Source organism: Aythya ferina (genome assembly GCF_964211825.1).
Source record: "Aythya ferina genome assembly, chromosome: 16".
NCBI classification, from domain to species: Eukaryota; Metazoa; Chordata; class Aves; order Anseriformes; family Anatidae; genus Aythya; species Aythya ferina.
Window position 1 is genome coordinate 11595352 of NC_140315.1, and position 13880 is coordinate 11609231.

General features: G+C 43.5%; 2 protein-coding genes across 3 annotated transcripts in view; both read right to left on the reverse strand.

The window, feature by feature from the left end:
• The window catches only part of DHX35 (DEAH-box helicase 35), a 29492-nt gene extending 22398 nt beyond the window's left edge, over positions 1–7094 (reverse strand). Inside the window, exons 1-7 of the mRNA XM_084537610.1 lie at positions 6963–7094; positions 5770–5903; positions 5326–5418; positions 4409–4486; positions 2345–2449; positions 1065–1126; positions 418–487 (exon numbers count right to left, since the gene is read on the reverse strand). Of these exons, the coding sequence (XP_084393736.1) occupies positions 418–487; positions 1065–1126; positions 2345–2449; positions 4409–4486; positions 5326–5418; positions 5770–5903; positions 6963–7002 (582 nt within the window). The 5' untranslated portion in view covers positions 7003–7094. The remainder of the gene's footprint in view (positions 1–417; positions 488–1064; positions 1127–2344; positions 2450–4408; positions 4487–5325; positions 5419–5769; positions 5904–6962) is intronic.
• Positions 1–12868, reverse strand: part of LOC311445464 (protein FAM83D-A-like) — a 102491-nt gene extending 89623 nt beyond the window's left edge. The window contains exons 1-4 of one of the 2 annotated variants that reach the window (XR_014698423.1): positions 12407–12868; positions 10623–10790; positions 9899–10023; positions 7946–9740 (exon numbers count right to left, since the gene is read on the reverse strand). Coding sequence is in view for 1 of the 2 variants with exons in the window: in XM_084537635.1 (XP_084393761.1) it covers positions 9350–9740; positions 9899–10023; positions 10623–10790; positions 12407–12853 (1131 nt within the window). In the remaining variant the exon portion in view is untranslated. Of the gene's footprint in view, positions 1–7772; positions 9741–9898; positions 10024–10622; positions 10791–12406 lie in introns of those variants that run through there. The other variant, XM_084537635.1, reaches the window with a different exon arrangement.
• Positions 12869–13880: the final 1012 nt, after the last annotated feature.

Genomic DNA, 13880 nt, shown 5'->3' on the forward strand with positions numbered 1-13880 from the left:
CTCCTAAAGCATCAACCAGAGAGCTGTGTGTGGAGCTTTATATAATTAAGAGTAAAAACCAACTGGGGGTATTCAGTCTGTAATCACAGTTTACTCTTAATTTCTGGTGGTAGTGAGGCCCTTAGTAGATTGAAAGTCAGCAGCTCCCTGTGAGATTACTTCACATGATCATCATCATCAGAACCAAGATTGTCTTTTTGCTATTACCACAGAGAGAAAAGGCAGCCTTACAGGGAGGAAGAAGAGCAACCCGAGTGTCAGATGTATAACGTACAATGGGCTGTAAAATAAATGAGGAACTAGAAATCTCCCTCTCTCAAATGGGCGCACTAATCAGCCATCAAGACCAGAGGTCTAGCAAAAACAATAGCAATGAAAAGGGTTAGAGGACACTAAAAAACAAACAAACAAACAAACCTTTTTTAGTAGGCCGATGGCAATATCTGTATAGAGAGTCCTCTCATGGGCTTCATCCAGCATGAGCACACTGTGAATAAAGCAGAAAGATGAGATTTTAGAAATGGTTAGATTAACACCAGAATCACTGTCTTCCTATGTTCTATGAAATATCATTGTTTGAAATTTGTTGCTGGCTTATTAGTGTTTACAGCCCCTTAAAAAAATGTGGAGATAAAATAAAGAGAACAGAAGCAAAACGGGAGGGAAAAAGTAGCTAATGCATGTGGTACATACAAGATGTTTATTCAGGCTGTTTTTTGGAAAGGGGTGGAAGAAGCAAGGTTTATCTTCACTATACCACATAGGTTTTGTTTAGAATAAGCCTGTGGTTTTGTTTTATTAATTATTATTATAAGAAAGAAAAAAAAAACGAGTTTAAAACTAGTATATGAATCAATTCAGACTCCACAAGGTACATTTATATTTTGTTCCAAAAATCACAGCACCAAATCCTGCTGGGTTTGGCATTGCAATGATCAGTTGATTTTCTAACAGGCTTTACAACATATATCTTCTGAATAATTTTCACATCTTTTTATTTAACTTATCATACCTCAGCCTTAAAAAAAAAAAACTTCAGCAAGCATCATTCCATGTTTCCTTACCTGTATCTCGTTAATAGAGGATCAGCCATCATCTCCCTCACCAGCATACCATCAGTTAGGAACTAAAAGCGAAAGCAAAGAAAAATGTTAAAAAACAAATGAACAGCACACACCCTAACAGATAGTCCTAATTACCCACGTGATTTTTTGATATGAATGATTTTTGCCTGAAGTTTTACTTGTCTTTCATTTTCTAACGATCTATTAAGCTGATCTACTTCCAGCTACAGAAGCCAAATCTATTTCTGAGTATTAGCCTGCAGATAAGCAGAGAGACTGGTATTTAATCAGTATTGAACTGTTGAAAATGAGTTGTTTTCACAATGAAAATATAATGGACTGGCAGCACTGGAACGCTGCAATAGAAGTTTCTTCACACTCGTCTGTAACATGACAATCTCTTCTACAGATAACATTCTCCATGTCAGTCCAGCTTTGACTCTCTCAAAGCAAACTACTTAACAGCAATCGGGCATCTGACCAGAATGCAAGCCTTAACATTCCAACAAAATACATGTTCATTTAGTAATTTCTTCTTACTAGCCAGTGGAAAGAAACCAGCTTCACATAGGCATCAACCAGAGTTTGACTGAGGACTCCAATTTTGACTTTGAATTGGGCAAGAACTTGTCAAGGTAAAAATCTCCAAATTTCCAACCCCAAATGATGAATCATCATCATCAAAAATGAATAAGCATCTTTATCTCTTTCAAACTGCTCTTAGCCTCAGAAAAATAAAAATTCAAAGACTAAATTCTCATTCACCCTCATTCCTCTTCCAGCGTAACTAAAACAAACTCTCGTCTGTACACTACACAAGCAAAATATTGCTCAGAGGGCTAAGGAACAGCTGCAAATCTCGCTATTTAATCCACATTAAATTACCCTCAGTTAGCCTGCTCATCTTCCCTTTTATTTGCACTTTTAATCAAAATCTATTTTTAGGGTGGTGAGAATACTTCTGCTTTGATTCACTGCAGCCTCTCGCTATGACTTTGAGTGGTGCATCAGGTCACACTAGCACCGCATCGATAGCTAGCAACAACTAACTTGAAAATCTCCTTTACTTTAAAAAGGTGGCTGCCAGACCAGCAGAACAGAGCATATCCTAGTAAGGTCTGGAGAGCCACAACCATTTAAGCACACTCTTGGGGTACCCACCTGGAAACCAGAAATGCTACCTGTTCTCTTTACTGGGCATTACAAGGTTCTCGTTAATTTTGCAAAAGCACTTTAAGAGTTTCAGCTAAACTTTCCAGAGGAAGCACATACTGTTTCACCTTAATTCTTGTAGCCTGGGGATCCGTGCAGTCATCAAACCGAATGCAATATCCAACTTCATGACCCAACACTGCACCCCTTTCATCAGCAACTCGGCCTGCGACCTGAGAAAAGAGATCTGCATAAACAAGAGACAGCTCACAGCAAACTTCTTCACTCTATCATTGTTTTGTCTGTAGGGAATTGACATTACAACAGGAATAGAGCTACTGCTTCTAAAGAACTACTACTTGTTCTTAATGAAATGCAGAGTTCTGTTTCACACCACAATGCATACCTAATATAGAACTGGTAAATACTTTTAAGATGTTTCAATATAACTTGAATCTGTTTCACGCTGCTTCCACTTAGAAAAGCTACAGAAGTACTTCTTTGTGATAAGGACTCTGAGAGACCTACAAAAGCAGCCCCTCAATCAGTCATAAAGCTGGGGAAGGACTCCATACCTGCAATTGTGGGAACACAGTTTAAGAACACCGCATGCAAAGAGGTACATAGCACGCAGAAAAAAAGTCATCAGTTAAGCTGATCTGTCCCTGAACTTACTCAGACTTTTTTTTTCTTTTACCTGAAGATGCTACTCTCCATTTCATAATACAGAATTCCCTGTGCAGAAATCAGACAGAAAAATGGCAGAATAATTAAAAGCAACAACAATTTTTGGAACAGTAGATCTCTGAGCCAGTTTAAAGCCAAGAGCTCATTTAGCTAAATCTTGAATCACTTAGACTTATCCTACTTAATATTATGTATTATCAGATTATGATTTCAGCAAAGTGCAGAAGACATTTAAAACCTGAAAACACAATAAAAATTCAGAATGCATACATTAGTTTTCTTTAAATTCCAACAGCAAGCTACCTTCAGTCATTTGAATGACATTATAAACCATACTGGTAAGCAACGAATTCATTTTCACTTAGAATCTTTACACTCCACTTTCAGGCAAACCTTCAGGATAACTGTCAGCCTGAGTTATACAAGCAGAACTTCAGGAACTTCTAAACTACATCTTGCGTCTCTGCAACTACTGCTCTTCACTTCTGACAGCCTCCATAGTCCTAGCTGAGAAAGCAGGTAAAATTTTAAAATAAAATTAAAAAAAAAAAAGTTTCAGTTCAAGACAAAGCAATTAATCATTAATGTCTCTCATCTCCCTGCAATTGCCAAATAGCACAGGCAGTTTGCAACAACATTATTAAAGGAAAATCCTACCGTGACTATATGCTAAGCACTAATTGAGTAATCCTATTTTAGACTTAAAAATAACATTCTCAAAGATAAAAGGGAAAAGAGAAATAAGTTTGCCAGGGGATGTCATTGCAGTATATGCAACATCTTGTGTAGAACCATCCAATGTCAGATGAATGTCCTATGAAGGGGAAAAGGAAGGACACTGCAGGCAGAATGCCCAAAGCTCAAGAGGCAGCTCACTGCTAGGGACTGTTTCCCTAACCACAGTGAATCTAGTCAAAGACAGCTGATGAGATGATACATCCAGGTAGACAACTGCCCAATCTTCTACATTTTTGTAGAAGACATACACTGATGTACTGCAGTTAGAGTTTAATGCCATTAACAAAAAATAGGCAAAATGAGGATTACAAAAAGGCACCTCAATTTTCTATAGAAAGAAATCAGGTATGAATTGCTAAAAAGAGGTACACAACCTCCCATTTCCTCCACTGGCAGTGTTACTGCACACAGATTTGCATCACTACTTTATTTTCAGAGAGCAGTTAGGGGTTATGCAAGCATTATTCTAGCTGAGAGTCAAACACAGCTCAACCTTGCACAGTCCTAACTCCCCGTACGGTTCTGCTGATGCAACTCAATTTTATTTCTAAGCTTTTACATCTGCAATTCTGGGATTGGAATCTTTGGCAAGACCTACTAATCAGGTTGAATTCAGCATACAGTACCAGCAATTCTGGAAGGAAGATGAGCAGAAATGTCTATTCACTCAGGAGCTCACAGAGTTAGCAGTTTTTCTGAGAAGCAGGAATGACAAGACATCAGAGGTTACAGTGACAATGAAGTGAAAAAACTGGGGAGAAACTCACTGAAACAGCAGCTACTCGACGAGGCTGCGTCACCCCAACAACTCTTCCTTCGGCTGTCCAGCCAGCTTCTGCTAGGTACTGCAAACCAAAATGAAGGATAAGAAATGAGTCACCCACGTTGTGATTACAGCAAGGTTTTGGTTCTCCACACTCTACATTTCTTCCTGGTTCTGACACAAAACGATGCATGACCCGAGGCAAATCGGTTACTTGGAGACTGTGCATTATTCATCTCACCATTAAAAACAATACAGTACAATATTACTTCCTAAGCACATTAGCTTCCAGAAAGCATTCTAAAAGCAGTTCTTTGGGTCTCAATTTGATTTATTTTTTTCCCTTTTCTTCTCTTTATTTTATAATCTCTTTGAGGAAAACAAAACTAAGCAGCACAACTCCAGTGGTCACACTGAAACAGACGGCATTCATCATTAGCTTGTAATTATTCAAACTAAACCCAAGAACTAACTTCTACATATTCTTGGATTTTCTTCATTCCTGTCACAACAGAGAAAGTTTTAAGAAAATACAGAAATATGTACTTCAAAAATTTCCAAGAGCAAAGCTCGTTAGAAACCTGCACTTTTTTTCCTGCTCAAAAACAGATTCTCTACAACATTTTAAACTTCAGCTAGACAGAATAAGGACACCTCCTATAGCACAGTAACTACTATTTGTACCAGCATAATCTTGTTTTGTGTGGTCCTTCACTGTAGCGAAAGAAGACTTTGTATTACAGATATATGGGCTCCTGCTATGCAAAATTAAGCTTTATTTTTCTCTCCTTTTGTTCACACACACAAAAAAGCACTGGTAAATTCCCACTCTTAAAGTGCAGTTCTGGAATGCTGTTTCAACATTTCATGTAAAATTCCCTGAGGGAATACTTGATTTTACTGAGCTGAACGCACACTTACTTGTGGAATTTGCGTTGATTTCCCACATCCTGTTTCCCCAACAATCACCAGAGTTTGATAGTTCTCCACTAGATAAAGTATGTGATTTCTCAGCTGAAAAAGTGACATTTTAATCTCAAAAACAGATTTGTACAAAAATAAGAAAATAAATTAACATTACAGTAGTTACATAATGACACAGTAAATTAATTTTACCAAGTACTTACTGTCAAAAGTCATACTTTGAAATTTACAAGCATTATACATACAATACATAGTAACTTAAATCTATGAAGCCTGTAGACTTGCATAAAGGAAATAAACTTTTGCAGGAAATTTCCTGCCTAAAGGAAACGCAACTATTGCTGTATGCTGCACAATGTTTGTATGCTTCTTTCTCAAAAGAAAACCATGAAAGCCAGTCACCACACAACAGATTTAGTGTTCCCAAAAGAACTTCTGTACCTTAAAAACAGGCAGCTTTTGTCTTTGTTGTTCAATAGAAAGGGAAGCATAAGGATTATAGATGATAGTTACACCACCGCTCTCAGCAGGACTCTGCCTCTCTTCTGAAACACTGACACCAGGACCTTCTGTGCCTAAATGACATAATTTTAATGGGAAAAACACACTTCTGTCAGCTGCATCACAGTACTGCCAGAATCAGTATGCTCCTTACAAAGAAGAATCATACATAGCAGCATGCATCAAAAGACCAACTTTTCTAAGAAAATAATCAAGAATTCAATAACGCAAGCAGGAATTCTTTCAAATGAAGTATCTTTCTCGAATAAGTATATGAATCTTTAAATGAGCCTTGTCAGGTTATGAGGTACACCGCTCACTTCAGCTCTGTATCTACCTTAGTAATGAAATTTGATTTATGTCTGCTGCAAATTAACATAAAACTACTGACAACCACAAATACTGAATTATGTAAGCAAACCTGAAGCTAAAACTCATCTCAGTAAAGGAACGTATCATCTGGGGGGATGCTACGTTCCTGATGAACGTTCCTGATGAACGTATCACCAGGGCTGCACGTTCAACTGGGGAAGCCTGAGCGCAAAGAGAAGGCTCCTCCAGTTTTGTAGGATTTGCTTGTTTGGGCTTCTCCCGCTGTTTAAGAACAGTTAGTCCCTACTCAAAGCTGCCCAGCAAGATTCAGAGCCTACTGACCTAACCTGAAGAGGCATCAGCAATGCCTCTGATTGCTATACGCTCCCCAGCCCACCTGGGGTCATTAGGAAGCTCAGCAGCCTCTCGTCCTGTCCCTGGGCACCACCAAGGACCTGCTCCGGCACCCCCCGCTCCCCCAGCACAGTTTGTGCACAGAGGCACACCCCGAGCCTCCCCTTCTCCAGGTGTCCCCGCCACCCCCTGCACCGGCCCCACATCACCTCAGCGACCCCTCGCAGACCCCCCTCCAGCCCGGCCCCTCCTGTGTGGTGCCAGCAGCCCACGGAGCGCCCCGAGAGGTGCCGCAGGACGGCCCGGCTCCCCTCCAGCACAGCCCCTGCTGCCGCCGGCCTCGATCCCCGCAGGGCCCCGGGGTCCGTCCAGGCCGAGGGCACGGAGCTCTCAGCGGCTGGGGGCAGCCCAGGGGAGCGGAGGAGGCCGGGGAGCCCTCCCCCCAACCCAGGCCCCGCCGCCCTCACCCGGCTTCCAGAACTTCACCGGCCCCACGGGCGCCGCCATCTTAAGGCGAGAGGCGGGGACGCACCGCCCATTGCCTCGGCCCCGCCGCCACAGCGGGGAGGCGCCGAGCGCGGCTGCTGCCCTGTGGGAACGGCGGTAGGGGCCGGGACAGAGCCGTCAAGCAGCAGTCGGAAAGATCTCAGTCTCCAAAACGGCCTTCTGTCGTTAATTAACTACAGTTAATTGCTGTAAATCCCCGCCGTGAATGATAGCGCCTCACTGCGAACGCGAGGGACTGAAAGTGAGTACAGGGACAATGCAGGCACAGCTACTGCAACCAAAGGGAACCATTACTGAGTCACATCTAAGCTAGAGTTTGAGTTATTTAAGTATAAGCTGAAGTAAAATAATAATAATAATAGCTTCCAATAAGTAATGCTGTCAAAAATTCACACTTAAGGGAAAAAAATAACCACATTTTATATTCCTAATCGTTCTCCATAAATAACTTAACACACAAGCAGGGCAGCTGTGGTGACAAAAGCAGAGTGCACTTTGTAACACTGTACTTCCACAGTAACTCCTGCTATGGCTCTGGATAACCTGCCCGTAAAACCCTCATTCAGTTATAATTAAAGACATCGTTACAATTCTAGCTACTTATTTCAGTGGAGTTGTCACATTGGAAAAAAAAAAGTATCAAAAGTAAACACAATTGTTACCACAGAAGTTTGTACCATCAATATATTAACAGCTGCTGAGAAAAAAGTCCTGCCGCTGAGCAGTGGAAGTAATAAGTAGTGCCCTATTAAAAGAATGAGATGAACAACAAAGTTAAAAACTTGTATTTGAGAAAACAGATATACAGACAATCATCACTGTGAAATATTGCACAAACGTTTTGCATAGAGTACAAAATTATCTTTTTTGTCTTTATGGAAAATACAGTTAAGAATAAAAATATATATTTAAAACTTTTTTACATCAGGATAAAATTTAAGACTATTAATCTATAAACTATTGAACATTTACAAATTAGGAGGCAGAAACATTACATTTCTGTGTTTGTAAGCGTAGAAGAAAAAGGACATACAGTAGTTGTATCCTAATCAGTACATCATTGCATTGTCAGTAAAGAGCATTCCTGTACACTCTCACGTTCAATTTAATGTTGTCCTACTGGCATTTAGCATAGGCCCATACAACATGCCCCAGCTAAGTTTATAGATTCCCCTTTGAGGCCCAGAATCCACAAGAATCCACTTAGGCAAGAATATGCCCAAGATTTCTGCAGCAGCAGAGCCCCAAGAACAGCTTGGGACATGGCTACCACGGTTGGGTTAACAGGAGTTTCTGCACTGGAAGGCTGGTGGAACGTCAATGCATCTAAGTACAACAGTTTGGGAGGGTGTTTTATTCATTTATTTTTCTTCTCCAGGAAACAATGGATTTTTAAAAAATTGAGTTGGCATGAAACTTTAAAATTAAATGCTTCTGACTTCCACATTATTACATGTCAAGTAGAAGTTTTTTTTTGTTTGTTTGTTTTTAGAAGTAGCAGCATCTTCACAGATTTCAGATCTAATCAGCTTTTCGCCATAAGAACAGGTAGCAGTAGCAACCACAAAATAGGTATGTAATGCCAAAAAAATATATATATATTATTTGCTACAAAGATTAGTAGGTTCTTAGTAACATTACCCCTTGATTGCAGGCATTTAAAATACATTTTTTGTGATGGTCAACAAGTATTCTTATTACCAAAAAGAAAAGGTAATTTGAAATTCAGTCATGAGAAAACTGTGATGGCCTGATGTGTTAACTTGTTCTGCCAGCTGCATAGCATCATGTAAAGAAGATGTAACATCTGAGAACCAGGACTGGTAATCATCTAGTTTCTAGATTATGGCTACTCCAGCTCTGTCATGAAACGGTTTGTTGAACACAAGATCAAGCTTACAATGATTTCAGAAATGTACAGCAGTCCTGATATTCATCCTTAGAAACCCTTTAAGCAATATATACATATTTAAGGTATCTGGGTATAGAAAATAAAGTTTGAGCCACTTGGCCAAGACATTGCTAACCCATTAGCTTAAACCATTCAAGAACAGGTTGAAAAATGAAAAACTGATAGAACGCAGTCAGTAATGGCTTTCCAGGTGCTAGGAGTTTTGTTGTCTTTGGCATTGAAGCACTTCTTAGCCTAAGAATACCATAACTGTATCTGCTGCTCAGCATTATAGAAGCGTTCAACTGAAACCACATCTCCAGTATCCCTTTATCTCAGTTTGAGGTTGGTTTCCCAGCTGCTTGCACACACGCTGTAAGACAGTATGTCATGTAAGACACGGACCATGGGACATGGTTTCGAGGTTCTGCATCTCGCTGTGAGTGAACTTGCAATTCATCTCTCTATGATCCAGTGTGGCCTCATAATTTGAGAGCCATTCCTCTTAGTCAGTGGTGGAGAAGCATGCATTGCATTATTTGACACGTAGACTGCCTCCCTTGAGGCATGCAGCCAGTTTCGTTTCCTTTTTAGATTTCCTACAAATGCTCTAAGATACAAAAACTCCATTCTCAGGAAGTTTTCTCTGGTTAAGTCTCTGGAAGCCACTGTTATCCTGACCAGCTGATCCAACACCTTACTCTTCTTGCTGCTGGAAAACTCTCTGAGGTTGACAGGTTTTGACCGTGCATAAAGAATCCGAAACTCGTGGTCAAAGTGTGCAACTGCAGGGCCTGACAGGATCAAAATGTTACTGCTGTTCAGCTTCCCGTCTGTCCATGTAAAACTAGCAAAAGAAGAATGAGAAAATTTCAAGTTAATTATAAATGATAATAAAGATTATCATTTATTTAAAGATTATTAACTGAAAATTCTCTTAATGGTGTGCCTTGTTTTAAGGCTAAATATTACAAAAAAAAGAAAAAAAAAGAAATTGCCACTTGCCTGTAGGAGCCTGTTGTCACTCTAATGCCATCAATTAACATGAACTTTTCACGGACTTTTCCAACAATTTTGGCACCTGACCTTGTGTAGTATGTGTTCCCAGTGATATTTCGGATTCTCATCGACTGTTAAAAAGAAAGATGTGGAAAGATCACATACATTTCAAAGTTAAATGATCGCACTTAAAGGAGTAACACATGATAATAAAGATCACCAACAAACTACGAAAGTTGCTGTGCAGCAGTGCAGGTTTCACCCTCCAGAAACAATTTGGTGTTGTTTTAGCAGGCAAAGAGAAAACACGCTAAGGGACAACCCCATACACTGGCTGTGCAGAAGGTGATCATAAAAAACATTGCCTAATATCAGAGGGACATGAACTCCACGTCTTCTTGAGAACCAACTCCATCAGCCTTTGAAAGCTCAGCACGCCTGAGCAACTCCAGTCATCCTTTTAGAAACCAGACATTCCTCCTTCATTTTCTTGGATGCTCCACTAGTATTTGTACTCAGAGAGCAACTGTGACAGCCTCTTGTAAAGATTTCAGCTTTTCTATTAAGTACCTTCTTTTACAAGAATGGTTACATCTTACAAGAAAGAGCTAGAGCTACATAAACCCCATTTTAAGTTATGGCAGCAGGCAAAACAGTTTCTTCTAACAGCTCAAAGATTACAGTTATTATAGGACCAACTCTCTATCCCTAGAAATATCACAAGGCTTACCTTTTCCTGCTCAAGGTCAACTCCTAGATCTCTGCACATTTTCAGAAAGTGGGAAAATGAAGACTGATCCAGAAGGATATATGCTTTAACTTGCCGCTGGCTACAAGCTTCCAAGAGGTCTCTGAAAATATCAGTATCTGTGAAGGAATCCATAACCAAGGCAATCATCTGCAACAAGTTTCAGAATAAATCATTAGGCTGTTTCCACAGCATTCTAAGAGAGATGGCGTGTGAGGAATTTGCCTTTGAATTTAAATATTTTCCCCCTATTTTCTTCTCTTTGGCGGTTATGCAACCTGGCAGTCTTCTACAGTACAATGCATTCTTCAGTTGTTCACAGAACTGCTGAAACATTTAGGAGACGCATAAGAAATAGCAGAGAAAGGAAGAAGTAACTGACTAAAATAAAGTTACGTGATGAGGAGGGTATTTTGGTAAAGATGATTACAGACTACAGTACACCGAGGTACAGGAGATACAACATACTTCACTACAATGACTTATTCATGTCTCTGTATAGTTAAGAAAACAGTACATACTGAACTCTGGGATGGAACCCATTGCTATTTGCCCCAGTTTTGGTGTTGCTTGACTCACATATAACAGATAATATCAATTAGGATTTCTATTAACCCATTGTAAAATTTCCCTTTTTACAGTAGTTAGAACTGTAACTTTGGTAGTGGACTTTGAAGCTTCTTTTGCCAGGATCTGTATTGGTTTGGTTCATTTGGTACATGCAAACTAGCCTGAAAGCCTGTTGTGGAGAAACACCTCTCAACTATTTTTAAAAACTGGAGTTCATCACTAATTGCCAACAATGAGAGCTCCTACACCCGTTCAGTAACACACTGCTCATGGTTTTCATTAAGGTTGTACTAAAGCCTTCCCCTTTTTTATTCCTTAACTTCACCTTCAAGATCCAGTTACACAAATCTGAGCATTTCTGCCTCTTCCCCAACCTCTGGAGTGGTCCACAAGACACCTCAAGGCATCCAGGAGACCGACACCTCTCCAAAAACTGAGCGAGCTCATATAAAAAGAGTCCAAAAAAGAAAGACATTTTGCTGTGGGTCTTCTTTAGCTACACCACTTCTCCAGCTACACACTGCTTGGTGTGACAGGAGCACTGAGCTCACCGGGGGCTGTCAGGGGGTGAGAAGATCTCACACAAATCAGACCAGTGGAAAACAAACGTGTTGCTTCAGGATTTTCTTCACCCTCCCAGATACCAAAAGAGGCGTCTGGGTAAGACAAATTTGGTCTCTGATTCCTGGATGAGAGCTCTTCTCCTGAGGACAGTCCCCTTGTTGTTAAAAGCCCTCTACAAAAATTTTAAAATATGAGCTTATTTCCAAAACATAAATGGGCCGAAATCTTTCAAACTTTTCGAATAGGAAGCCAAATAGGGAAAAAAAAACCCCACCTGTGTCCACCCGTGGCTGCTCATCGCACTTTTTTAAGATACACCCGAGCTTACGGTTCGTTTTCCCGTGACACGCCCTCACGGCTCCCTCACGGCTCCCTCACGGCTCCCTCACGGCTCCCTCACGGCTCCCTCACGGCTCCCTCACGGCTCCCTCACGGCTCCCTCACGGCTCCCTCACGGCTCCCTCACGGCTCCCTCACGGCTCCCTCACGGCTCCCTCACGGCTCTCCCGGTGCTCGCAGCCCTCCCACCGCCTGCGTGCCTTCGGGGCATCCCCTGACGGGGCACTCCTGGTGCTTTTTTCTCCTGCCGAGGCAGCGCGGGGGCAGCCCCCGGGAAGCCGCCGCGCACCCACCTGCCGCGCGGAGCGGATCTGGCGCCGCACCGCCTCCTTGCAGCCGCAGCCGCCGTCCCCGCAGCCCGGCTGGAAGTGCGCCTCCACCCGCGTCAGCCCGCGGAAGGCGCCGCCGGCGAAGCCCGGCCAGCCCAGCTCCAGCGCCGGCGGCTCCACGTCCGAGCGCTCGGGGAAGTAGGTGAGCGACGAGGCGGCCGGCGAGGCGCCGAGCGACGGCGGCTCCTCCTCGGCCGCGGCGGGCGGCACGGCGCCCCGCGCGATGGCCTGCACCTCGGGCTCCGACAGGAAGGGCGGCAGCTGCTCCCGCCGCAGGAAGGCCCGCAGCGCCTCGGGGCCGCCCGCCACCAGCTCCTCCAGCGCCAGCCGCTGCGCCTCGCTGTACAGCCCCGGCCCCGGCTCCGGCCAGCGCCCGGCGCCCTCCTCCAGGCACTGCGACGGGTTGGCCATGGCGCGGCTCGCTGCCCGCCCGGCCCGGCACGGGATGCTTTATAGCGGCCCCGCTCCCCCCCCGCGGCCCTTCCCCGCCTCACGCCCGGCCCGTCCCGGGGCGGGGAGCGGCCGCCGGCGCTGCCCCGGGCCCGGCCCCGCGCTCCCCTCAGGGGGCGCCGCGAAATGGCGGCGGGATGGGGGGAGGCTGAGGCAGCCCTCGGAGCGTCCCGGGGAAGGGGGAGCAGCGCGGCCCCAGGGCTGAGCTCCGGCTGCCCCCCGTGAAGTGCTGTGTGAGGGCGGGCGGCTGCCTTCCCTTCATTCCGCAGCAGCCAAGCGGGCAGGGCGGCGGCCAGCGGGATGCGGAGGGACAGGTACACAGACGGCAAAACGCGGAAGGGATGCGGCGAGAAGCCCCGTGGCAAAGTGAGTTTATTTGTAAAAAAAGGTATCGTTCCTGGGAGAGCTCCAAAACAACCGTACAGGGCACCGAAGCCGAGAAGTACAGAGAACAAACGCGGTTTTCAGGTGGGTTTCGTATACATTCAAGCATTGCCGAACACGAGGCTTTTAAGAATACAGCTCTGACAGTGTCCTGAATGTGTATTGTGGCTCCCTCTTTGCAACCCCCTTTCGTCTCTGTTCCAGCTCTAGGAGCTGTGCCCCTCACCTGTTTAAGCAGGTGCAGACAGCTTTTCCCTTCCCTGCACCTCTCCGTACATCTGCCTTGCAGCTTTAGGGAAGAACTGGCTGCTTTAACCTCCAATCTATAGAGGTAGCTAAGCCTCTTTGTCAATACAGGACTCAAAGATAAAAATTCTAGTCAGTAGAATAAAAGTGCCGCTGTCTACACTTCGGTTGCAGCTCTGCGGAGTTTGGGCTGTTCCCTATTCATTCATTGCCCCTTGTGGAAATAAATAACAGCTGAAACGTGCCACCTACTGGACAGACATGCCTATAAATAAGAAGGAAATACCTCACCCAGACTCTGATTTGACTGAAGAATACCACATCAGGTTGGTCTCTAAAATATTGGCACGCAGGTCTA